The sequence below is a fragment of the Helianthus annuus genome, chromosome 9 (genome assembly GCF_002127325.2).
Source record: "Helianthus annuus cultivar XRQ/B chromosome 9, HanXRQr2.0-SUNRISE, whole genome shotgun sequence".
Taxonomy (NCBI): domain Eukaryota; kingdom Viridiplantae; phylum Streptophyta; class Magnoliopsida; order Asterales; family Asteraceae; genus Helianthus; species Helianthus annuus.
The window spans coordinates 137,100,470-137,128,062 of NC_035441.2; the positions used below are offsets into that span (position 1 = coordinate 137,100,470).

Genomic DNA, 27,593 nt, shown 5'->3' on the forward strand with positions numbered 1-27,593 from the left:
ATGGTGGCAAGCATAATTGACAACAAGTGGAGTTGTCAACTCCACCATCCATTACATGCAGCGAGTTACTACTTTAACCTGAAGTTTTATTGTACCAACCCGGACGTTGAAAATAACAAAGAGGTGTCTGATGGATTGATTGAGTGCATTAAAAGGGTTGTCCCTAACAAGCAAAAACAAGATTCTATCATGAAGGAGATGGTGATCTGGGTGAACCAAGAGGGCTCTTTTGGTTTAGAGATGGCAAAGCGTGGAATTGGTAATATAGCTCCAGCTAAGTTCTCTACCTTTGAATTATTTTATGTTTAAGTTTTTTTTTTATTTTTGCTTAATTTGGTATTTTATCAGCTGAGTGGTGGAAACTTTATGGGAAAGGGACCCCAAATATTCAGCACTTGGTTATTAAAGTTCTTAGTCTGACATGCAGTTGGTCTGGATGCGAAAGAAACTATAGTGCTTTCGAGCATGTAAGTGACCCGATTTTAGAGTTTGTATGAATTTTTTTATTCCTTCAAACTATTTAAAATTTGTCGCTTTTAATAGATCCATTCCAAGAAAAGAAACCGTTTGGAACACAAGAAGTTACATGATCTTGTGTTCGTAAGATACAACAAGACACTCCAAAATCGTCGTGACAAGAATGTTGCATATGATCCAATATCATTGGATAACATTGATGCTTGTAATGAGTTGTCACACCCCAACCAATGGCGGAAACATTGGGATGAGACGAAGTGTGAAGATTGCAAGAGACTTCATAACGCTATTTGTGACAATATTTAATAAATCGATTTCATTTCATAAAGTAAATTGTCAACATTACAAGAAAATTCAAATACATCAAGTTCAAAGAAGTACATAACAACATAAGCAAAATTGATACAAAATATTAAACCTAAACGTCTATATGTGTATCTAGGCATCAACGCTACTTCTTTTCATAGCATCGTCATCATTAACCAGTAACATGTTTAAAATACAATTCAATGCAAAAGCAAAGGCGAGTATACAAGTTTAAGCATAAGTATAAGTATAAGTTTAAAAGTTTAAAATGAATCCACATGGCAACTTAGTCTATACGAGATCAACCTAACGCGGCATGCAATATTTCTAGCCAACCTCTGTTTACGCAAGAAAGTTTAATTAATTCAACATGACCCAAGTTTAAGGGGGGGGCGGTGCGTTACTCCTATAGCGCTATACATGTCAAATAGAGGCTCGTGAAAGCTAATGACTAAAACATATCACATAAGTATGGTCCACGTAAGCATCAAGTATCATAACATAGTATTCATGTATAAGGATTGTTTTGTGCATTGCATAAAGAATAAGTTTAAGTGTAGTTTAATAGTTAAACATGTTACATCCCAAAAAGTAGTAAACATAAAAAGGGGGTTGCGAGTATACTCACACAATTTGCATATGCTTTTCGATTATCCAATGTGACGAAGTTGATGAGGTTAGAAGGTTGAATATGTTCGTGTAGGGATTTAGGAAGTTAAAACACAAGAATATAGGTATTCGAAAGTAATCATCCTTTAACACCAAGTACTTGTTCTTGACACTATGAAACCTCAAGGGTTAATGTTTTCATGAGTAATATACTCATTAGAATTGTAACAAGTCTTATGTCTTAGATGATGTTATTCTAATATCTTGACGAATGAACACAAGTCCATCATCAAGGGCTCGAATAGTATATATATGTATAAGTATTATATGTATTATTTAGTCCATTAGTCAAGCATGAGGTAGAAGATAAATCTACATTTAGGTACCTCTTATGGTTCACCACTACACTTGATGTAAAAACATACAAGGAGGGTCATGAACTAATAACAATACAAGAATAAGAAACAACTACACTATGAGAAATCATCAAGTAATGTGGGGATTCTATGTTGGACAACCCAAGTTAGTCCATAATCACACCTACATTAAGTCTTGGACTTAAACATTACTTGTGGGTTAAAAACCCTAAACAAAACAGAAAGTATTTGAGGATTGACCTCTGATTTTGTATGTCTCAACCTTGTTTTTAAACCTAACTAACCATAGAAGTGGTTATAAGCATAAGGACATAGGTTTGAGATGAGTTAGACTCAAGTTGAACAAGTTTAGTAAAGATTAGATAAAATCAGAAATGAACAGTGAACTTTGGAGCCTTTTTGCCGGAGTTTCAGGGACTTATTTACTGTGAAAAACCCATGGAATCGAAGTTAAGGTCAATCCAAGCACATAGGAAAAAGAATGAGCTAAAACGGACAAGAAACGAGTGAGTTATGCTCACTTTAGTGAAGCTTGCTGAATCTGTCCGAACTTCTGATTATAGTTGCGAATTTAGGGAGTTTGAGAGAGTTTTGAGAGTGAGATTTGAGTTTGTAAAGTGGTAAAGAGACTGATTATAAGTGGTATTTATAGGGGAAAAGATTAGGGTTAAGTTGGTTGCAATTAATAGGATTAGTTGGGTGTTAAAAGAATTAAAACAAAGAAGTTGTTTCTTTCTTGGAGCTTGCGGCCGAACAGGCTATTTTCAGCCAATAACCATCTTTATTTTTTGTTGACAAATTAGATTAAATTATTATAAATGTCATATTATGTGAAACATATACTAACTATTATAAACAAGAGGTTAGTGGGTATTAAACAACTAAAAAAGAACATATTTTCCTTATGATTTGTGGCGCTAATGGCTACATCCATTTGGTTTACATATATTTGTTTTCTTTTGTTTTTAGGTGACAATTATTATACGTACAATCAAATAACTCACAAATGACATAACATTAGTTTAGGTGATTTAAACATCATAACAATTACATCAGCCCAATGACTGACTGATTACATGTTGTTAGTTGTCCCTTTTTTTTTTTTGAACATTAGTAAAAGAACATCAACTTACGTTGATGTTTGATGTACTTATTATTATTATTATTATTATTAGATTATTAGAAATTATTATTATTACTATTATATTATTAGAATTAACCACGTATTTAATAGTTAACAAGTATGTATAAGTTATGAGTACCAGTATGTCGAGTATCGGTTGCGCGTATGCATTCAAGATTGGTAATAACCCGGGTATTGCAACACGTATAAGCATGTATAAAAAAAGAATTTCCTTACGATCGAAGTCTCAGATTTACAATGGTTTGAAACAAAATACGAAATACAAAAGGAACAAGGTTTCCAAAAATAGAAATACAAGACACGTTTTCTAGTTAAGGAAAGTTATGAAAAAGCATGGCATTACAGTCTCCCCTCCTTTAGGGAATTTCGTCCCGAAATTTATTCAAGAGTAAGACTTTGAAAAAGGCATTTTGGTTAAAAAGAATGATTGACTAAAATTGAGATTTTGATGTTTGAGACGTGTTGGGAAGGATGTATAAAATCGTTGAGGAACGAAAGGATAGGGTTGTGAAAAGAGTTTGTTCAAAATAAGTTTTGAGACATTAATTAATCATAAGTAAAATGTGTATGTGTATGTTATCTAAGAACGAAAACTTTCGTATAAAATGGTATGCACTTTGATGAAAAGTGTGGTCACTTCGTAGGTTGTAAGAAAACAAAAATATTTTAGGTTTCGAGTGTTTAAACAAATTTCTTGTAAACGAGGTTTGTATAAAAACCAAGGAATAACTGGGAAAAACGGAGGTATGAGAGTGAACGAACGATCTAGTAGGTGAATGCGAGTACAAGAATGGTTTGAAGGTTGGATACAATGTGATTATGAGTGTTGAGAATGAGGTCTCGTCATGGATAATTGGATATAATGCGTTTGTGAGTTGTTAAAGTTTGTATTGGGTCTAAAAGGTCTGCAAAACACCGAATTTCTCATGGGACGTTTTACGAAAGTTTGGTAACATGGTGAAAACACTTATATATAGGAAGTACCAGCGGCGTATCCACCATGTTTTGACCACGTTGCGCCCGTTTCGGTATTCGCGTCATGTTACGTTCCGTGTCTTACCATACACAGTAGTACACTCTATGGTTCTCATACGCCTATCACTATAATCCAGTGTGCACCCGCGATTATTTTGATCGTCGCATGATCCGTATAGCTTGTACTAGTTGTGTATGAATCAGGGTATACATAATTTAAAAATTAAGAATGTGTATGTATAAGAATATAATATATAAGCAAGTCCATGCTTAAGTATGTATGGGACCCACGCAAGCGAATCCCTCGGATTACGCTCGCGTACAGGTACGAATGTATGAATCATGAGTATGTATGAAAGTATGAGCACAAATATAAGTTTAAGTATGAACATTCACGTAAGTATAAGTATAGACATAAAACGTACGAGTAGTATGAATATAAGTATAAACATAAAACGTATGAGTATGAGCGTAGGTACGAATAATAAGAATTACGTATATAGTGTACGTTAGAGCATAACGAATTTGGACATATAAACGCTTGAGAAATTTGAATATGTAAAACGAATTATATAAGCGATTTCGTCGCGAGGTATCGATTAAAACGTGTATGATGATTTACATGTATAGTTGTTTAAGCGAAAAGTCGCGTTTATTGGATCAAAATAGATCGAGTTTGATTTTGGAATATAGAATATAGTTTGTAAATGTAGGACGGTATAAAGTATTCGTTGGTTATGCGTAACGTATTTTGTAATGAATGGAAATGCTACTTTTGTTTTAATAGAGTTTACGAAATCCGAAGATGGTCGGTCCCCATGAAGTCTTCTTGCCCACGTGTTTTGTAAATTAGTGCTAGAAAAAGGTTTTCGAAAATACGGGTTCGTTTCATTTGCATCCAAACAAGAAATTTTGAATTTTGAAGGTTCTTATGAAAACGTTGATCCTAAGAAAAGAAATTTAGCAAAACGGACTTGGTGATCATTGGAAAGAGTTTTAACAAATGATTTGTTGATGTAAAAAAAAATCTTTGGTAAAACGTTTGTATAATATCTATAGGACCTTATAAGTATATGGGAAAGTTGGTTTGAATTTCGTTAGAGAATGAAAGTTTTTTGTATGGTGATATAATGTGAGTGCGTTTTAGTGATTAAGTCGAATATGAAGTCCATGGGCAAGAGATGCACTGGACCGATTAAATTGATCGGTAGCATTTCGTAAGGTTTGGAAATTCGTGTAGTAAAACGTTTAAGACATTATTAAGAATCTCGTGTATATGAGTTAAGTGAAAATAGGTTGTAGGATAAGAAGTACGTTTGATAAAACAATGTATTTTGAATTTAATATAGGTAGGTATTTCGATAAATGATAAATGACTTAGGTATAAAACATGATCGGATTTGCAAAATAGGACATTTTGAGGTAAAGTTTTGGTAACGATCACCTAAGTAAGGGAATCACCCCTAACTCGTCGGTGAGGTTGTTTTAAGAAAAGAAGGAGTGGAGCTAATCGTCAAGGTAAGGAAATCACTCCTATCTCGATGGTATGCCTCCATTTTGGCGTTACAAAGAATGTAAATAAAATTGAGTGACGTTTTGAAATCATGCATATGTATAAATGTATGAAAAAGATTTAATATGTTGTGTGTGTGAGAAGAAAATATCGAAAGTAAAATTGAATTTGAAAAATTGCATCGTATAAGATAAATATGCTCTGATACCAATCTGTCACACCCCAACCAATGGCGGAAACATCGGGATGAGACGAAGTGTGAAGATTGCAAGAGACTTCATAACGCTATTTGTGACAATATTTAATAAATCGATTTCATTTCATAAAGTAAATTGTCAACATTACAAGAAAATTCAAATACATCAAGTTCAAAGAAGTACATAACAACATAAGCAAAATTGATACAAAATATTAAACCTAAACGTCTATATGTGTATCTAGGCATCAACGCTACTTCTTTTCATAGCATCGTCATCATCAACCTGTAACATGTTTAAAATACAATTCAATGCAAAAGCAAAGGCGAGTATACAAGTTTAAGCATAAGTATAAGATAAATAGTAGAACACATGTTTGATTGAAATTTAGAATGGTTCCAAAACGGAACTTTGACTAACCAAAGTGGTCGAAAAGTCTTTCGAGTTTGAGGAGCATGCTTTGGCCTAATAGGTGAAATACTATCGCCGACAAGTCGGTTAACGGTATTTACCCTTCCGGTTACTACATGTCCCAAGTCAATCGAAATTTTGAGACTTGGCGGGATTTATGAAAAAAATCAAGGAGTGGAACTAGTCGACAAGGTTCGGGTTTCACCCCTAACTTGACGATTTCGTATCCTAAGTGTGGTTGGTACTCGTCGGGTCAAAATTTAATTTCAACACTTGACGAGGGTCCACTAGAATTTGAAATTTGAATTTCTCCATCAAGGTGAGGATTTCACTCCTAACTTGATGGTGAATTTCATGTAAAAAGAAAAGTAGATGGGTCGAGAGTTGTTCACCAAATTGTGGGTTTCACGCCTAGCTTGGTGAAGTTGTCTCGTTTGTGTATTACGAGTGGTTTTGATGTTAGTATAAACGAGTAAAAGACGTATGTTCAAAATAATAATAACAAGTATAAGCATAATAAGCATTTCAAGAAATAATACGTAAAAGACATTTCAAGGATAGCACATAAATGAGGGAATGACACAACAAGTATTAACAAACAAAGCAAGTATTAACACAAAAGTGACATATATGTTTAAAAGGCCAAAAGCAAATAAATAAGGAGTAAGCAATGTATCATGCAAGTGGTTCAAGCAAAACATAAGAATAAGGCTCTAGAACAATAGACTAGGTAAAAAGGCATGGCAATTCTACCTAATTCCCTATAGTTATGGCTCTGATACAAATCTGTCACACCCCAACCAATGGCGGAAACATCGGGATGAGACGAAGTGTGAAGATTGCAAGAGACTTCATAACGCTATTTGTGACAATATTTAATAAATCGATTTCATTTCATAAAGTAAATTGTCAACATTACAAGAAAATTCAAATACATCAAGTTCAAAGAAGTACATAACAACATAAGCAAAATTGATACAAAATATTAAACCTAAACGTCTATATGTGTATCTAGGCATCAACGCTACTTCTTTTCATAGCATCGTCATCATCAACATGTAACATGTTTAAAATACAATTCAATGCAAAAGCAAAGGCGAGTATACAAGTTTAAGCATAAGTATAAGTATAAGTTTAAAAGTTTAAAATGAATCCACATGGCAACTTAGTCTATACGAGATCAACCTAACGTGGCATGCAATATTTCTAGCCAACCTCTGTTTACGCAAGAAAGTTTAATTAATTCAACATGACCCAAGTTTAAGGGGGCGGTGCGTTACTCCTATAGCGCTATACATGTCAAATAGAGGCTCGTGAAAGCTAATGACTAAAACATATCACATAAGTATGGTCCACGTAAGCATCAAGTATCATAACATAGTATTCATGTATAAGGATTATTTTGTGCATTGCATAAAGAATAAGTTTAAGTGTAATTTAATAGTTAAACATGTTACACCCCAAAAAGTGGTAAACATAAAAAGGGGGTTGCGAGTATACTCACACAATTTGCATATGCTTTTCGATTATCCAATGTGACGAAGTTGATGAGGTTAGAAGGTTGAATATGTTCGTGTAGGGATTTAGGAAGTTAAAACACAAGAATATAGGTATTCGAAAGTAATCATCCGTTAACACCAAGTACTTGTTCTTGACACTATGAAACCTCAAGGGTTAATGTTTTCATGAGTAATATACTCATTAGAATCGTAACAAGTCTTATGTCTTAGATGATGTTATTCTAATATCTTGACGAATGAACACAAGTCCATCATCAAGGGTTCGAATAGTATATATATGTATAAGTATTATATGTATTATTTAGTCCATTAGTCAAGCATGAGGTAGAAGATAAATCTTCATTTAGGTACCTCTATTGTGTCATAGAATTCATGTAGGAGGTAGGAAAAGCAAGCTTCCATTTAGGTACCTCTTATGGTTCACCACTACACTTGATGTAAAAACATACAAGGAGGGTCATGAACTAATAACAATACAAGAATAAGAAACAACTACACTATGAGAAATCATCAAGTAATGTGGGGATTCTATGTTGGACAACCCAAGTTAGTCCATAATCACACCTACATTAAGTCTTGGACTTAAACATTACTTGTGGGTTAAAAACCCTAAACAAAACAGAAAGTATTTGAGGATTAACCTCTGATTTTGTATGTCTCAACCTTGTTTTTAAGCCTAACTAACCATAGAAGTGGTTATAAGCATAAGGACATTGGTTTGAGATAAGTTAGACTCAAGTTGAACAAGTTTAGTAAAGATTAGATAAAATCAGAAATGAACAGTGAACTTTGGAGCCTTTTTGCCGGAGTTTCAGGGACTTATTTACTGTGAAAAACCCATGGAATCGAAGTTAAGGTCAATCCAAGCACATAGGAAAAAGAATGAGCTAAAACGGACAAGAAACGAGTGAGTTATGCTCACTTTAGTGAAGCTTGCTGAATATGTCCGAACTTCTGATTATAGCTGCGAATTTAGGGAGTTTGAGAGAGTTTTGAGAGTGAGATTTGAGTTTGTAAAGTGGTAAAGAGGCTGATTATAAGTGGTATTTATAGGGGAAAAGATAAGGGTTAAGTTGGTTGCAATTAATAGGATTAGTTGGGTGTTAAAAGAATTAAAACAAAGAAGTTGTTTCTTTCTTGGAGCTTGCGGCCGAACAGGCTGTTTTCAGCCAATAACCATCTTTATTTTTTGTTGACAAATTAGATTAAATTATTGTAAATGTCATATTATGTGAAACATATACTAACTATTATAAACAAGAGGTTAGTGGGTATTAAACAACTAAAAAAAGAACATATTTTCCTTATGATTTGTGGCGCTAATGGCTACAGCCATTTGGTTTACATATATTTGTTTTCTTTTGTTTTTAGGTGACAATTATTATACATATAATCATATAACTCACAAATGACATAACATTAGTTTAGGTGATTTAAACATCACAACAATTACATCAGCCCAATGACTGACCGATTACATGTTGTTAGTTGTCCCTTTTTTCTGAACATTAGTAAAAGAACATCAACTTACGTTGATGTTTGATGTACTTATTATTATTATTATTACTGTATTATTATTATTATTACTAGATTATTAGAAATTATTATTATCACTATTATATTATTAGAATTAACCATGTATTTAATAGTTAACAAGTATGTATAAGTTATAAGTACCAGTATGTCGAGTATCGGTTGCGCGTATGCATTCAAGATTGGTAATAACCCGGGTATTGCAACACGTATAAGCATGTATAAAAAAAGAATTTCCTTACGATCGAAGTCTCAGATTTATAATGGCTTGAAACAAAATACGAAATACAAAAGGAACAAGGTTTCCAAAAATAGAAATACAAGACACGTTTTCTAGTTAAGGAAAGTAACGAAAAAGCAGGGCATTACATGAGTGGTTGGTTGGGAGGATGGAAGAAGATGTGAATGAAGAGGCTGAAGATGAATATGGGGTTGGAGAGGTAAGGGGAAGAAAATCGTCACAACCTTCTTCCTCACGAGCTCTAGTGGATGAAATGTAACACCTCAAAAATTTATGTCCAATAATGTATTGACACGTGTCATAAGCTTTGAACGTGTGAAAGAATACTTTAGAGGGACTAAAGTTGACAAACAGAAAAAGTATGTGAATATAAGGGTTCAAAGTGTCAACAATGGATAAATATATCGTACAATAGCCCTGATGTGTGTAAAATGCAACATATAAATCACATCAATTAAGGCATAAAACTAACCCTTTTTAAGTACTAATGTTGGAAAAAGAGTGTTTTTGTCTTTCTTTTGTATTTTCAGGATGAAATGAGCTCAAATTCACAAAAGAAGCAAAAAGACAACTAATTCTAGCATAAATACAAGAAAAGGAATAAAAGTAGACTGCCCGGACCCTCAACGGCATCCTCCAAGGCAAAGAAGAGAAAGCAGAAGACTGAACACGCCCCGTGTCCAGCGGACACGGGGCCGTGCCCAAGAAGCAGTATAAAAGACAAACTTATAGAAGCTTCCATTGCCCACCACGGGGCCATGTCCAGCGGGCACGGGGGCGTGGTGAAAGTACAGCAGGCGCATTAATTGTAATTGCGAATTACAATTAATGAGGAGAGAGAGTGTCAGACGGGTACGGGGGCGTGTCCAGCGGACACGGGGCCGTGCCCAGCCTTCTGTTCAGCCTATAAATAGGAGTGCTTGGTTTCATTCCATGTGATCCCTTGGCACACCACCTCTCTCACACTTCATCCACCACCCACCACCACCATAATACCATCATCCACCACCATCATCCATTGTCCATCGTAGAGTGTGTGAGTCGTCTCGGGATCCAAGATTGATCGTAAGAGTTCTTGACAATCAAGGCCATGTTTGCCTAAGTCTCTTACATCACTTGGTGAAGACAAGTGTTTAGTATAATACTTTTTTATTTTTAATCTTTTGCACTTTTTATTTGGTTTTGTATTAATGACTTTAATAACTAGTTACTTATGTTGAAGGTGATATTTCCTTATCGTTTGTCCGTGGTGTCTTGGCGTTATTTTACTGTCTATATAAAATAACAGATTTTCACCATTCATATCTCCACGGTCTATATGGAGGTATGTTGGCTACCTGGTCGGGGGTTAAGGGAACGGTTTGGTAAGGGTCTTGCCCTTGTTCAACGTTTAGAGGTCCTGCTTGGGACCTGGGTCAAATTTAGTAGGATCTCCTTCAATGCCCATAGGTATTGGATGGCGGCTATTTAGGACTGTATCCCTGCTGACTCAGACTACTTAGCCGAGGGTAACGTCATCGCCGAAAGCGGGGCCTACCACAATTTGCATTAATAACTTAATTCATTATCTTTCAATAATCCAACCCTTTAGGATTGTATCCTTGCTGACTCAAACTACTGGGTTGAGGGTAACGTCGCCTTCAAAAGAGGGGCCTACTACAATAACTAAGATAATCTCTTAAACAAGTGCAAAAGTGCGAAAATAATCAAAGGTTATACTAATACACGTGTCGGATCCAAGTGATTCATCTTGTCTATCTGTTTTTATTTTATTTTATTTTTCAGCATTTAGTTAGTTTTTATTTTCTTAGATTAAAACATTTTTCTCACTTTTTGATTTGATTAGACGTTGAGGATAAACCGGTATTAAAAGCTCTTGTGTCCTTGGACGACCTCGGTATCTTACCAACACTATACTACGTCCACGATGGGTGCACTTGCCCATATGTGTGTTTAGTGTTAGTAAATATCGTGTTTTTATAAATTTAAAACTTGGCTAAAAGTGTAAAAAGGGCTTAAATATACATCTAAAATATATCGCACTACACACGCATCAAGCCCTATACGATGTTTATAACCTTAAATGAATAAATCATGGATCATACGAAGCTAAAAATGAAAGAAAGTGAAACTACAAGGGTTAAATGTGCCAACATGTTTAAAGTATACCTCTGAGTGACCTTTTAGCAAACCCGAAGCTTTGTAACGGTAAATTATGCTCACTAGAATGTGTGATAAAAATTTCATAAAGTTTCGTTATCGTATGAGGAAGTTATGATGAAATTCGTATACAAGGGGTTAAAAGCATCAACGTTGAAATCTAAGGCCTTACGGGTGATCACAAGGTTAAACAAGGACTTAACGGAGTTTGGTTAAGTCTTAAGACCCTTAAAAGTAAGGTTGGAGGGCCAAAAATGCAAGAAATAAACTTAAAACCACGCATACAAGGACCAAGGACCAAAAATGCAAATAACAAAACTTGTTTGGCCTGTTCTGGCAGCTCATACCGGCTGCGTAAGGCCCTTAAGGAACTTTACGCGGGCCGCCTGAACACCCCAGCGACAGAAAAAGCTTCACAGCTGCCAGTCAGACCTATGTAACTGACTTTAAAGCTTGTTTTTGCATACCAGGGGCTGCACCAACAAGTTTTCATGCATAGGGGGCACTTGTCTTGATCTGGAATCATGTGTAGACTTCCTTGGCATCATCTTATGAGATCAAAATCACTATATAAGGAACCCACTTGTTGTAACACTTGTGCACACTCACTTGAAACATTCACAACTTCATTTCTGGAGCTCCTCTGATCAACCACAAGCTTCCTTGTGATCTCTAGTCGTAATTAGGACACTTGTAACTATCCTTAACCCTTCCTAATTCAGTTTAGCTTAGTTAATTAGCTAAAAGTCAAACCGCCGTAATTAAGGTTTGACTTCGAGATTAATCATAATTTATTCAGTCAAATCTCAAATTAAAAATACCTATGAGTGGGTAATTATGTGGGTAATAAACCCTTAAAAGGGTACTCTCTTATTCCCACTCTAACTATGTCAATTGTCGGGTCAAAGTTAACTTTAGAAAGTCAACAGAAAGCTTATTTTCAAATTAATGCATAATTAACAATGTAGAAGCCATGCAACCTGTTTTATCATTAAAATAACTTGGTAATTGATGTAAGAACATGTCTAAACATGTTCACCCCGACAATTTTCAGTTTAGGTTCGGTTTGGGACCGAAAGTCGCATAGTTTGACTTCTGCTTTAACTTTCAGTTCTGACCCGTTTAAGCATAGTTTAGATGTGCCTTAGAGCTTATTTAGGACTAGGTTTCATGTTAGTATAACCCTCTGAGATTATACAACTTGATTCACTAGTTATCCGATTCACATGCATGTTTCCGTTAAATGCTTATATGTTGACCATTATGCCCAAATGACCTTAAAATATGATTTTTGAAAATGTAAAAGAGTAGACACCTTAGTTACTGATTATAAACTTGTACCTAAAATTTGACATCAGTTTGAGGTCTAGATTAAGAGTTATGCTCATTAGCGTAATTAGAAAGCTTTTTAGTAATTAAATGACATAATTAGCATATAGCCTATCTAAACCCAATTTTTGATACCAAACTTTTTACCCACTGATATAATATAATATTTTGGGATTTTTGGTGATTTTTAATTATTTTTAGGCTGAGCATAACTTAGAGTTCTAAGTATAATTCGTTATTGTCGGTTTTGCCCTTTTAGGCTATAAAATGAGTTTTACAAATCCTTTTGATACCAAACCTTTTTCTACTGATCTAATATGATAAATAAATTATTTTGAGCGTTCTTTAATAATAAAAAAATATCAGCTTTCCTTTGGAAACCCGGAAATGGCTCCAAATCGCTTTTTTAAGCGTTTTTAACGCATAGTATGTAATAAAACTATTTTAAACATATTAGGTTTGATGCCTACTGATATATTCAGTAAATTTTTATATTTTTATAGTAAGCAAAAGATTTAAACTCGGATTTACAGTTTTGACCTTTTAGGCTTATGTGAAATTACCAAAATGCCCCTACGGTGCATAATATGGTTATAATTAATAAAATTCACATATATATTATAATCTACTGTTATAACTTATTAAATTAAGTATATTTACTGATTAAATCAGACCTGTAACTCAGATTATTATTTAAACTCTTTTATAACCTTTTAAATGACCAAAATGCCCTTACGGGGCATAGTTTGAGTTTAAAATAATTTTGGGTATAATAGAAGATATCTTACTGATGTCACAACATATTTAAAGCATATTAACTTAGGAAACTTGTATGTGATTCATTTGGTTACCCGTTACGCAATTTTCGCGTTCGGATCGGCTTATGTAACTAGTTTGCATATATTAGCCGAAATGGGTCAAACCATATCATTTTTGTCTCAAAATCCAGAATGTGTTTAGTTTACCCATATTATACAAGTCTCTAAACTTTTTGGGTCTAAATCACATTCTATTCCGGTCTTCGCTTAATCATGCGTTTGAACTGTATCTATCTTTAAAACTAACCGGTCTAAGCTTAGGCTAAATTAAAGACCCGTTAGGAATCTAATAGGTTATTATAAACCTTCGTTCCAGAATAGGAGACCCGGTAAAAGCTACGTGCACTTGCTTATTGTGATTATTACTTGCAAAGGTAAATACTTTTAACTTATTTTCCCTTATACGGGCTTGGGGTACGGTATATAAAATACCGCTTGGTCGGGCATTGAATCTTTAATTGTATGGTGGTTAATTCATTGAAATGACCCGTTTAAATTGTTTTGTTTGCTTAAAACATTTGGGGGGTTAATGACCATGTCCCAGATATCCTTGGCATCATTTTAAGAAATGGCCACGACCTTAGCACGCGGGTGTAGGCGTACACCCGCCAGTGCATTTATAAATAATAAGGTATAACCGCCGGTTTTGGGAATAACCCGCCACGGGACTATACCATGTGGTGTGTCAATTAATCTTTAACCCGGTGTTCAACTCGGGCTACTGAACGTATAAGAAACGAGTAATTCTTTTACAAGATTATATACAAATAATTATCCCAAGTTATAAAATCTTTTGTGCCATGTGCATTCAAATCAATTTTCAAACATTTTCAAAATCAGTCAGTTAAATTGTATTTACCAGTGCAAACTGACGTATTTTCCCAAAAAGGTTAAGTGCAGGTACTACTCGTAATAGGCTGGCCTCTCCTTAGCATCAATAAGAGTCTCGCAAGCTTGGATGCATTAAGTCTGTTAAACAAGTTTCCTCTTTATTTTGATCCGCCTGTGGATCTGTTTCAACTGTTTGTGATACTTAATATTACAATTTTATTCGGTTGAAATAAATCTATTTTTTGTTTCTGCTGTGCATTTAAATTTGTGTTGTTTGACTATGATGATATCAACTACGTCATGATACTCCCCACCTGGCCCACCGGTAATACGTGGAAATATCGGGGTGTGACAGGTTGGTATCAGAGCCAACACTGAGCGAATTAAACACTAGCCTTTTTTGTTTAATCTCAGTTACACGAATTGCACATTCCTCGATCCTCGAGTCTAGACAAATAACATAGGACAAATTATGTTTTGTTTTATTTTTGTCTTTCATTATATATATATATTCTTGTTGTTATCTTTGTTTATGTTGACAGGTTGACAATGCCGCCATGATTCCGGAGAGGCAGAGGCAAGGCCCCGGTGACGGGCCATGATCACGAGGCCGGGCCTTCCCACCGGCGCACACCATCAATTACCATGAGCATCAGTCCCCAAGAGCCTTGGAGGACTTACATTGAACCTGGGAGGCGATCCGTCTCCCTAAGCTCCTCACCATCATACCTTCATTCTTTTGGGCCTCAGTCTGAGAATGAGCCCAACAACCCCCAACCTTCGTTCATACCTCTTCAGCGATCGAACTCGCACCATTCATTCAATGACCCCACTACCATTATAATAAAATGGCAAAATTTAAAAAGGACAAGACCTAGCCATGTGTCATCTTAAGACAGGGCCAAGATGGTAGTTCCATAATTAGATTCAGATCCATATTAGCACCTCAATCTAGGATTGTTCTGCGTTAATTATTAAAAGAATCTTAAAGGTAAAACCTAGTCTACATGTTGTTGCAGACATGACCAAGATGGTAAAACCTACACAAAAGATTCCAATTCTTGTTAACATCTGAAAGCATGTTAACATTTCTGACAAACTGTGATACGATAAAATCACATAAGTCATCTTTAATTTGGGATATTCCAGTTTCCCTTATTTATATAACCATCCCTTATGGATGAAGTGCCTACGGGCTATAATTAACGTCCGTTTGGACTAAAGACAGTAGTAGCCTACAACTCCCTGTCTAGAAAAAGGTAATGAACTTTGATTCAAACCTTAAATACCTTGATTCTGTAAAAATCTTGGTTTATAAATTAAATATGTCTGTATGACTAGGCTTTTTGTGTTATTATTAAATTATAATATAGGATTGTAATGAAGGTCCTGAATATATAAATAATTAACAAATTAACCCAAAATGGCTATTAAAACCATTGCTAATAAATCATAAAATACTGTAAAAACTTCTAAATAAACCTTGTCCATTATTTTCTGATATGTAGCATTTAAAGCTACATGGCTGGGTCTGATGGGGGTAAACAGTCATCCGGTAGAAAACCATGAAAACGCTAAGATACATGTGACCGGAGCAGAACTGCAAGCATTAGTAGATAATGCTGCTGCAAAAGCTATGGAACGGTCGTATAGTGAATCTAGTGGAACTCGAAGTAGGACCCTATCTACACCGCATTCCAAGCCTAAGACTCATTCTGAGGCTCACAGCAAGCCACCCTCTAAGAAAGAAGAGCCAAAGAAAGATGATGATCGACATTCCTCAAACCAAAACAGTGTTCCGTCCAAAAGGATAGTATTCGATGACAAACCACGTGCTAAAGGTTGCACCTATAAGTACTTTGTTTCATGCAAACCCTGAGATTTCACTGGGGAGAAAGGGGCAGTGGATTGCATGACTTGGTTGGATGAAATGGACACTGTGGTAGATATTAGTGGATGTGCTGAAAGGGATATTGTAAAGTTTGTATCTCAGTCTTTCAAGGGTGAGGCCCTAGCCTGGTGGAGGTCGTTGATTCAAGCTACCGGGAAGATTCCACTGTATAATATGACAAGGGATCAATTTGTCACTCTTATCAAGGAGAACTACTGCCCTCAGCATGAGGTTGAAAAGATTGAATCTGATTTCCTATCGTTGGTTATGAAGAACCTGGATTGCCAAGCTTACCTTACGAGTTTTAATACAATGTCAAGGTTGGTTCCTTATCTTGTGACCCCGGAACCCAAGAGAATAGCTCGTTTCATTGGGGGTTTAGCCCCAGAAATTAAGGCAAGCGTGAAGGCCTCTCGGCCAGCCACTTTTCGGTCTGTAGCAAATATATCATTGTCCCTTACATTGGACGCGGTCAGGCAGATATCGCTAAGGAACTCGGATGCTGAGAAAAGAAAACGTGAGGATGACAACTCACGGCGGTCAGATAAGAAGCGTAAGGGAAGCAATGACCATAAAAAGGGTTCAGGATCTAAGAAGGAGGGTCAGCAGACGGGTGACAAGCCCAAATGTAAAACCTGCAAGAAGCATCATTTCGGGAGGTGCAGGCATGAGTCAAAATCCCAGTCACAGCCAAGGGCATGTGGGATTTGTAAGTCAAGTGAACATAAGACTCTCGATTGTAAGAAGCTGAAGGACGCAACATGCTACAGTTGCAACGCGAAGGGGCACATTAAGTCAAATTGCCCGAAACTTGCAAAGAAGGCTGAGGAAGGGGAAAAGACCAATGCAAGGGTCTTTCAGATGAACGCACAGGAGGCTATCCAGAACGACAATGTGATAACATGTACCTTCCTAATTAATGATGTCTATGCAAGAGTACTTTTTGATTCAGGAGCTGATAAGTCGTTAGTAGATAATAAGTTTTGTGAATTATTGAAATTGCCTGTTAAAGCCTTAAGTGTGAAGTATGAGGTGGAATTAGCAGATGGAACCGTAGAAACCGCATCAACTGTGTTAGATGGGTGTTTCATATCCATTAGGAACCACTCTTTTCCTTTGTCCCTACTTCCATTTAAGTTAGCCGGTTTTGATATAGTGATAGGTATGGATTGGTTATCGCATAACCAAGCCCAGATTGTCCGCAATAAGAAGCAAGTGGTGATAAAGACTCCGTCTGGTGAGCCACTTACCATTCAGGGAGATACCTAGTATAGACTGCCTGGGCAAATGTCCATGCTCAAGGCATCTAGATGCTTGAAGAAGGGTTGTGTCATTTATATGGCACAGGTGACTACTGATGAGCAGAAGCCCAAGATTGAAGATATTCCAGTCATTTCTGAATACCCTGAAGTCTTTCCTGAAGAACTACCTGGTTTGCCACCAGATAGGCAAGTAGAATTCAGAATTGACATCATCCCCGGAGCAGCACCTGTTGTGAGAGCACCTTATAGGTTGGCACCAACAGAGATGAAGGAATTAAGGACGCAACTAGATGATTTGCTAGCTAAAGGTTTTATTAGACCTAGTTCGTCTCCTTGGGGAGCACCAATCCTATTTGTGAAGAAGAAGGATGGATCAATGCGTCTATTGATTGATTACCGTGAGCTTAATAAGGTTACTATCAAGAATAGGTATCCTTTGTCCAGGATCAACGATCTTTTCGATCAATTGCAAGGAGCAAGACTGCATTTAGGACTCGCTAGGAATCTAATAGGTTATTATAAACCTTCGTTCCAGAATAGGAGACCTGGTAAAAGCTACGTGCACTTGCTTATTGTGATTATTACTTGCAAAGGTAAATACTTTTAACTTATTTTCCCTTATACGGGCTTGGGGTACGGTATATAAAATACCGCTTAGTCGGGCATTGAATCTTTAATTGTACGGTGGTTAATTCATTGAAATGACCCGTTTAAATTGTTTTGTTTGCTTAAAACCTTTGGGGGGTTAATGACCATGTCCCGGATATCCTTGGCATCATTTTAAGAAATGGCCACGACCTTAGCACGCGGGTGTAGGCGTACACCCGCCAGTGCATTTATAAATAATAAGGTATAACCGCCAGTTTCGGGAATAACCCGCCGCGGGACTATACCATGTGGTGTGTCAATTACTCTTTAACCCGGTGTTCAACCCGGGCTACTGAACGTATAAGAAACGAGTAATTCTTTTACAAGATTATATACAAATAATTATCCCAAGTTATAAAATCTTTTGTGCCATGTGCATTCAAATCAATTTTCAAACATTTTCAAAATGAGTCAGTTAAATTGTATTTACCAGTGCAAACTGACGTATTTTCCCAAAATGAGTCAGTTAATATACAGAATGTATAAGGTATCATAAAGCCCAATTATAAAACAGTTTATTATGGTTCTTATAGTCTTAACATAAAATTTTGCCACTAATTCTCATATAAATTATTTGTTGATTTCTGGTAAGTAAACATATAGAACTAGACTCAACCCGTCATGTGTTAATTGGAATATTATCATTAGCAGACTCAAATATCATAAATATCTAACTACTTATCTTAGCCAGCTGTCACATTGAATTACGGATAGTCCATGCTCATGCCTAGTTAATGGCAAAAATTTGAAGTGAGACTTTCCTTTGAAGAAACTTATAGCTGGAAGTAGTACTTGTACACTATCTTTGAATCTTAAAAGTATCCTCCTTTTAGGTTTAGTGGTGGTGAGATGAACAACATCTAATTTTCCAATTTCGTGCATTCATTTTCCTGTACATATGTTGCTAATCAACACACTCATTTTCCTTTGGTACTCTTGAGTAGTATAGTTGATTCTTAAGGCAACTTATAGTATTGGTGGAAAAGTTATATGTAATGTATCAGAAAAGTGTACTGATTTCCATGTGTAAACCTTTAAGTAATGGTTCACGGTATTGTACATCATGATGTATTCACATATACCACTAACTTTATAGTAAGAAACTAGAGTAATGCATGCGTTTGAGGAGTTATTTTGATTCTTCCAAAGAAAACAAATTAGTCTTGGGAAATTTAGAATCTGGAATAGCTCCCATGATGGCAATAAAGATATGAGTTCTTGATTATCATAAGAGATATAATGGTTGACTTATCCTACTAGTCATGCTCTAGTTTTCTTCTGTAATACTTTTATCAGAAAAGAGCAGTAAGATGATCATATCTTAAGAAATAATCAACAATCCAACAAGAGCAAATTTTGTAGAAACTCTTTAGTAAGCAAAACATTTTAGGTTTTGAAATTAGAATGGATAAAATAGATGAGATACAAACTTAAGAAGAAACTTGGAGTGATTTACATTATGGGATGATCAAGTAAGACATACACAAATTATTATATTGAAGATATAGTCTACTATAACACCAAAATAACAGACTAATTTAAGGCTCTACCTGAATTTTGGCTTCGCTTTGGCTTTGACCAAAATTCAGACATTATGAACGTACATAAATAACAAATTGTCTTGATATTCTAAATAAATTTGGCTTCGCTTTGGCTTTAACCGTAATTTATGCTTTATGAACATACATAATAGACTGACTTATTGTTCTACATGAACTTTGGCTTCGCTTTGGCTTTGACCAAATTTCATGTATTATGAACATAAATAAATAAAACCAATTTAATGTTCTGCCTGAATTTTGGCTTCGCTTTGGCTTTGATCAAAATTCACGCATTATGAACGATATAAAATAATAAACCTCGGTTTAATGTTCTACCTAAATTTTGGCTTCGCTTTGGCTTTGACCAAAATTCAGCATTATGAACGATATAAATAATAGACCGTCTTTAGTGTTCTACATGAACTCTGGCTTCGCCTTGGCTTTGACCAAAATTCACATATTATGAACACACATAAATATAGACTGTCTCAATGTTCTACATGAACTCTAGCTTCGCTTTGGCTTTGACCAAAATTCATGTATCATGATGAACATACATACACAATAAGGTAAAACACATAAATATAACGTAACACCTTTGGGCCAGAAATGAAATATTTATGTAAATTAGGCTAATAATTTATTATGTATGTCATTAAACAATTAGTTGTTGGGTTCATTATCCAACAATACACATAATAACATAAAATGACATAAATTAAAGTTGGGCCATTCGCAAGTTATGGTCATACGAAACCAAATAAAATAAGGCTTCCAAAAGTTAACATAAGGCATGCGAATTCGTATAAACGTTATGCGAAAATTTATGCAGAAATAATTTATACAAAATATCACATGCGAAAGCTTAATATATAATTTTTGTGGATCATACAAAAACATCGATTAATTAATTTCATAAATTAAATAAGCCGTGCGAAATTAGAGATAGGATTCACACCAACAAATATATATAATTTAGTTTTGATAGCCATCGACATAAGGCAAGGCACTAAATTTTAAATATAATGACTGATCAATTAACTGCATATAAAACACATCATAGCAATCTAAACCCATCAATTAAGGTTTAACGCACATAGTTCATATATATGAACTAAAATTGCCAATAATCATAATCGTGAATGAAGACAGATATATATTAGTATTTTATAATTCATAAGAAAAATCATTCCAATCAATTATTTATGTGAGTATTAAAAGAATTGATTCATGCATTCAATTCATGAAATGCAACTAAAACGTTGCTTAGACTAAAAAAATAAACTGATTTTAACATGGCAATTTTCAAGATCCAACTAGAAAAGCTAATTAATCGATCATAGAAAACAATTTTTAATGATTTAAGTTTCCAATTCCATAAGATCGATTTGCCGATATACTTGCGAGCGAAAACAAGACAACGAACAAATTAACATGATTAGATTGATATAATCAACATCCGCTCTGATACCACATGTTGATTATATCTATAAACATGGGTCAAAAATAGAACCTAATCATGTTTATTCAATCATAACGTAAATATAGATACCAAGTTAGAGATACTTACTTGTAGGGATGATTATCTTTGGGGATAAAGATGAAGCCATGATTCCCGTTATGGTACCTTGTGTTGATGGATCACACTAGAGAGAATTTTAGTATTTTTAGTATTGGTGTTCTTCGTCGAGTTGTTCATCTCTTATGATCAATATATATTTAACATCAAAATGAATGGTGATCATGAATAGTGATCCGTTATGAAAACTCTTTACATTCTCTATTAAAGGTACCTAAAGGGAAATCATAATTGCCCCTTAAACTAATCAATAATTACAATTACTACCATCAATAATTACAATTTCTACTAGTAGTGTCACCTTCCTCATTAGTTCCTCACACTTCACTATGCCTTTGTTATGAAATTATATCCTTGAATGAAGAACTTTGTTCATCATTCAACACCCTGTATCTTCTACCCCTTAACTCTCTCCAAGCAACAATGATGTCCTTTATTTATGCTTGAAGGGGTATGGTCCTAAATACCGCACACGGCATAACCAAGCAGATGCGGAAGCATGACCATACCCACACTTCAACATAAAAAATGCGCAACCATGCCAGCTCACATACAAAACAACTACTACAAGTATCGTGATTATAAGTATTGAGTTGTTTATAAAATTCTAGATGTTGCTTATACATGTTTTATATTATACATATATAACTTATGTTATTTTTTTTATTTATTAGTTTATTTTATTTTTTCAAATTTCTAATTATAATTGAGTTAGTTGAGTTGGCAACTTTTAGTACAATCCAAATACGATCCAACAGATATTTTTGTTAAATACTACAATTTTTTTATGTTAAGAAGGGCTTAGAAAATTAACCACCATAACCTATAACTGAACCATAACCAGTATTATCAAACCGCTATTAACCGATAACCGACACAACCAATGGTTATGATTATGAAACTTTGTGAACTGACCAATCAGTTATGGTTACGATTATGAAGCTTTTGTTAACCAATATAACCTAAATCAAACAGAACTTATAATTTTAAGTCTATATAGTGGATCTATTTATACATAAACCATATAAAGGTTTTTAACTAAGTTAAAAGTATCTTAGCAACCAAATGATCTTGATGTAGATGACATTTATTTTGATGAAGAATTGAGATGTTATGATCGTAACTTTATAATTATTTTATCTGTAGAGAATTACCTTATTAAAAGGAATCTACATCGGTAGTTTAATAAAAAAAATTGTACTCTTTGTTACTTTATAAGAAAGGGCCAAGCTAATTTAGACTGTACACGCCCGGAATACACACCCATATTTATTTCATACCTTGTTTGATTAATTAACCAAAATTAACCGAAATTAACCATAACTAACTTCATAACCAATTAATCATAACCGAATTTGGTTATGATTATGGTTAAGGAAATTCCATAACCGAAGTTGGTTGTTGTGGTTACGGATAATGATAAAAACCAAATTAAACCAACCCATATGTTAAGTGTTAACTGACTCAAAACTATAAATTATTACCATCCCTACACATGTATCCATGTTATGTATGTATGGATTGTGTATTTGTTCAAAATATATAAATAAACACAAATAAAGTATGGATTGTTGGTATTTTGAATTGCATAAATTCACACGTTTATTAGTTTTCATTCTAGAGGTTGCGGCTCAAACGATGGAAAAACCCATATAAGAGTTGGTTTTCACTTTGTATTAATTTTATTGCAAAACTTAATATCAATTTTTTACTTTGATGCCTTCATTTAAACTATAGCATGCTTGTCATGGAATAATTGGTATGTTTATTGTAGAACATATTTAATGCTATAGAGTAGGGTGTGATTAGAAAATAGAGTACGGTGCAATTAGAAAAGTTCATTGATCTTTTGAATTTTCTCGTAACTTGATGTTTTTAGAGAGAGAATGCATTATTAAAACTTAAAAGATAGAAAGACACCAAAGGGCTTCTAGCTCAGTGAAACTAATGTGGCAACGTGTGATGGAAACGTATCCCTTCCCATGAGGTAGGGTTCTAGTCCTCTGGTGAACTAGATGTGTAGATATAGATGTAGGATTCGTGTGTTTAATTTTTTTATATTTTATTTTCTGAAAAGGCAAATATATAAAACATAAACTCTTGAAGAACCTAGACAAAAATTCTTGGGTCCACCACTGCTCGTGATGATCTCCTCCCGAATTTGGTTTGCCGATCTCCTTAGCCTCGCGCTCTAAATGTACCAAAAAGTGGAAAAGATAAAGGCCATCAAGATTTTCTTCCCCAAGTATGAAACAAGCTCCTGTGCGACCTCAAGTAACTGATCCAAATTGTCCAAACCTGTTAAGTCCCACCCACACTAGCAGGAAACAGCTCTCGAGATATATTAAGCCTTTGAACATGACAAAAAAAAACATGTAGAACTGTTTCACCCATCGGGGGCAAGGCAGACGATATCTAGTCATGGTTCACTTAGACTGTTGCATAAACTGTTGGAAAATTTCGAAATTGCTTGGATAAATCTGAAGTCGTGTAATCACTTTCAGATCAAACAATTGGAGTGGCTACCAATCTTTGATCGGATAAAATCAGATTTGATTCTAGATTTCTGTATGAGAATTTGATTGAGAGAATTTTGAGGGATTTTGACGAACTGCTCATTCGTCTAGGGTTTGGAAAAACGTTTGAGAGAGCGTATTTACAGTTTTCCATAACTGCCTGCAGTTTTTGTTTTGAACAAAAAACACCTTTGGTCCCTCATGTTTCAAAAGTGCATATTTAGCCCGAAATTTAATTTCTGATGCATTTTCGACCCCAGCCAGGGGCTCTGCCCCTTGGACCCCGCCAGGGGCTGCCGCCCCTTGGACCCCGCTTCTCTCGGGGGCGCTGCCCCCGAACCCTTGCCAAGGGGGCGCTGCCCCCTTGGATCCCCCGTTAGTCCCGATGACATTCAAATAAGCATGCATTCTTATTTGTATGTCACGCGCAATCTCAAATTACACTAAAATATCCAACATAAACTATCAGTAGGGTCGAGATAAAATCATTTATTTAGTGTGTATATGTGTATGTGTAAGTTGTTTTGAAAAAAAAAAGATAGAAAGACACGTGAAAGTTACTAATCTAAATGCCAAAAGACCAATTAAAATTTTGAACATCGGGATTTGACATCTTGAGTAGTGTAGGCTTTGCCACGATTGAACTTCATACATTATACGACTTCTAGAGGAAAGTCAGTCATGTATATAACTGATACTGTTGATACAACAAATAATAGACCAAGGCCTGTAGCGATATCTCAGGGGTAAAAGGGTTCAAGGTTTCGATTAGCCTAACGCAGGTCGTGGGGTCCCCCCACGTTTGTAGCACGTGGAGGCGGATCACTTTGTTATTATTCACTTTGAATTCTGGCTTGAAGGGTTCAACCCAGAATGTCTATGTTAAGTGAGATAATATTGTAGTGAGCCGAGAATAGAACAAGCATGGAGCAGGTTCTAGAGAGGAGAAGTAAGATCAGAGATCAAGGGTGATCTGAGTTGATCTGGAATGGCTGGAATGAATGGCAAGAGGCTGTTATTTATAGGGAAAGAATATTCTATAAGAGGAAGCCTTTGACCAGTGATCCTTGGCTACAGTGAGGGACTTGCCCATTTGAGGGTTGAAGGGTTTAGACCTGCGGGTAAAAGCGTGTTCTCTGTGCACATACTCTCTTTTACGGCTGTGAGAGTGTTGGACACGCAGAGGGTGATGTGACAAGGCTCTGACTTGTCTTTTTACTGTTCATGACCGTTGGACTATTTCCGAACCTTTTAACCTTTCAACCTTTTAAGTTGTTGTGTTTCTAATCAGGTTTATTAAGGTTTGAGCTACCCCCGACATCAGCCCCCCAAGTCAGAGGTATTTGGGGTGTAAGCTCAAATGCTTCTGACTTTTGTACACGATTTTTATTGCTTAAAGGCTTCAAGGCTTGAAAGGTTATCAGGTGTCTAAGTTTTTTGGATTTGAATTTTGAAATGACAGTTAATGTGATGGATGGCAGTTTTTTGCCTTTTGCGTAATAATAATTGCCTAGACTTCACTTTATTTTTTCTTTCGATCGTCTCTCCTGAGTGCTAGCAAAGATATGTATGTGAGTTATTCTTGTCTCACTAGAGGAAGTTGAGGCTTTTTGTAAATAATGGGGGATCGATCCAAAGTTTAATCCGGTGGCTCCGGGTTTACATAAATCGATCGATCAGTGTCCCGCTGGTTCGATTGCTCTTTTTTGTTGTCATTTCGAGTTTTCCAACTTGTGTCATCCGTTTTCAGTCTTTGTTCTGAATATATTAGAGTATTATTGTGTGTCGTTTGTTCAGTTGCGTCCTCAAGGTCTTGCTGGGATTTTACATTTTGAGGTTTTATGATAGGGTATGACCCATCGTTGTTGTTCCGATGTTTCTTCCGTTTGACCAAGAACGACGATTGGGTCACGTTTGAGATATCCCAAGTTGATGTTTGTTTGACTTCCTCCATGGTTACTACCTTTGGTTCTATGAAGGACCGATTTTTCTGTATTTCAGAGTCCATTGTTCCTTTCAGGCTTGTTTGGAGGCATCCTTATGTTGTTTTGAATGAGCTTGAACCTTTCAAACACGAGATAGATGGTTGTTGAAGTTTATTAGGGGGTGTCCTTCCAGGCTTTGTCCCTTTCCCGAACATCTTTTAGTGTTGGTGGATGTTAGCAAGTTGTGGGACAAGCCGGATCGTGACCCTGTGCTCGTGAGAGATGATCAAGGTATGATATTTTGTATTTTCTGCTTATGTTATATTTTATTTGTTGCAGTTATGTTTGCCTTAGACTTTATCAAGAGCGATGACACATCTGATGTTGTGTTTGGAGATGCCGAGGCTACAACCGGCGAAGATGTTGTTGTTAGGGGCACTGAACATAGGTTCGAGGGTTCAGGCTATGTGAACGTTCCCAAAGTCAAGGGTTTCACCAAAGTTGTTGCTTCCAAATTCTCTACTCTTCGTTCGAGCTGTTGTTTGATAAAGACTACTGACCAACCATCGGCTTCTGAGCCGGTGGAACTAAGTAATGACATAGAGGCTTCAGATGATTTAGAAGTTGGGGTTGGGGAAAATCAAAAAAGGACAATGGACGGCCCTTGGTGGTTTGGCGGGTAAAAAGGTTGTGAGCTTGAAGGGTTCCGGGAAGGGTGGTGAAGGTTCCACCAATGTTAATCCAGGGGAGGTTTATGTGCCGGATTGGAAGGTCACAGTTGGTGACAGCTTCAAGCCTTCATCCGTTTGTGAGGATGTTCTTACCCACTTTGATTCTCCTGTTGTTCGAGGTTCTTGCTCATCTATGGGTAATGACCTGATGATTTTGAAAATGATGATGAGTGCTTGCAACCTTGCTACCTTGCTTCTTGAGGGTGTATCCCGATTTCGAAGAAAGGATGCAAGAATATGAAGTCTTTTCGAAGAAGAGGGATGAGATGAAATCTTCAATGGTTGCTTTGAAAGAAGCTGAGGGATACGCTAAGAGGGAGAAAGCATTATTGTTTGAAGATTTTTAGGAATTTTCTTCCCGCACAACACTGAATTGGAAAAGCTCTTGGAGACTGACAAGGTTCAAGTCAGGGTCGATAAGGCTGCCTTGGAGCTTCAGAAAAAAGGCCTTATTAGAGGAGAAAGAAAGGTTGAAGGCTTCACTTGCCCAGGCAACTAGTGATAATAAATGGCTCATTGAGCATGAATTCCAACAAGTGGTTAACTATCTTCTCCATTCATCGGAGTTCAAAAAGGTCTTGGGTGATGTGTACACCGAGCTTCTTGCTCATGGGAGACACCAAGATTTGTTTGCTGGTTACAAAGCTTTGTAAGCCTGGGGAGCCTTAGGAAAAGTCTTCTCTTTTTCAACCCAAAGCCTTCGAAGTTTTCAAGGAAACTGTTTTGAAGGTAGGGCATATTATTTACCCTTATGTGGGTGAAGTCTCCAAGTATTTTGGTAAACCTTTGCCTGTCTTGCAGGAGCTAAAACCCAAGGGCCTTAATGAGGTTGTTTGTAACGAAGTGTTGAAGTCCTTCTCGAAGAAACGTCCTTGCTCCGGAGATAGCGAGGAAACGTGTTCTGAAGGTGGTGAGGGCTCAAAGGGTTCAAACCTTGAAGCCTCCGAGGCAGTGGGTGCAGCAGGGAGGAAAAAGAGGAAGGCTAAAAAGACCCAAGATGATGGAGGTTCGAAGAAGGATGATGCATCAAAGTCTACCATCCATGACCTTGCTAAGTGA

At 36.0% G+C, this 27,593-nt stretch overlaps 1 protein-coding gene across 1 annotated transcript; it reads left to right on the forward strand.

Annotated features, from left to right (window-relative positions):
• LOC110876448 lies at positions 1 to 27,593 on the forward strand. The gene is made up of 5 exons (XM_035977047.1): positions 1 to 259; positions 349 to 467; positions 544 to 682; positions 26,143 to 26,432; positions 27,336 to 27,593. Exons 1-5 carry the CDS (start codon positions 1 to 3, stop codon positions 27,591 to 27,593), a joined length of 1,065 nt encoding a protein of 354 aa, XP_035832940.1.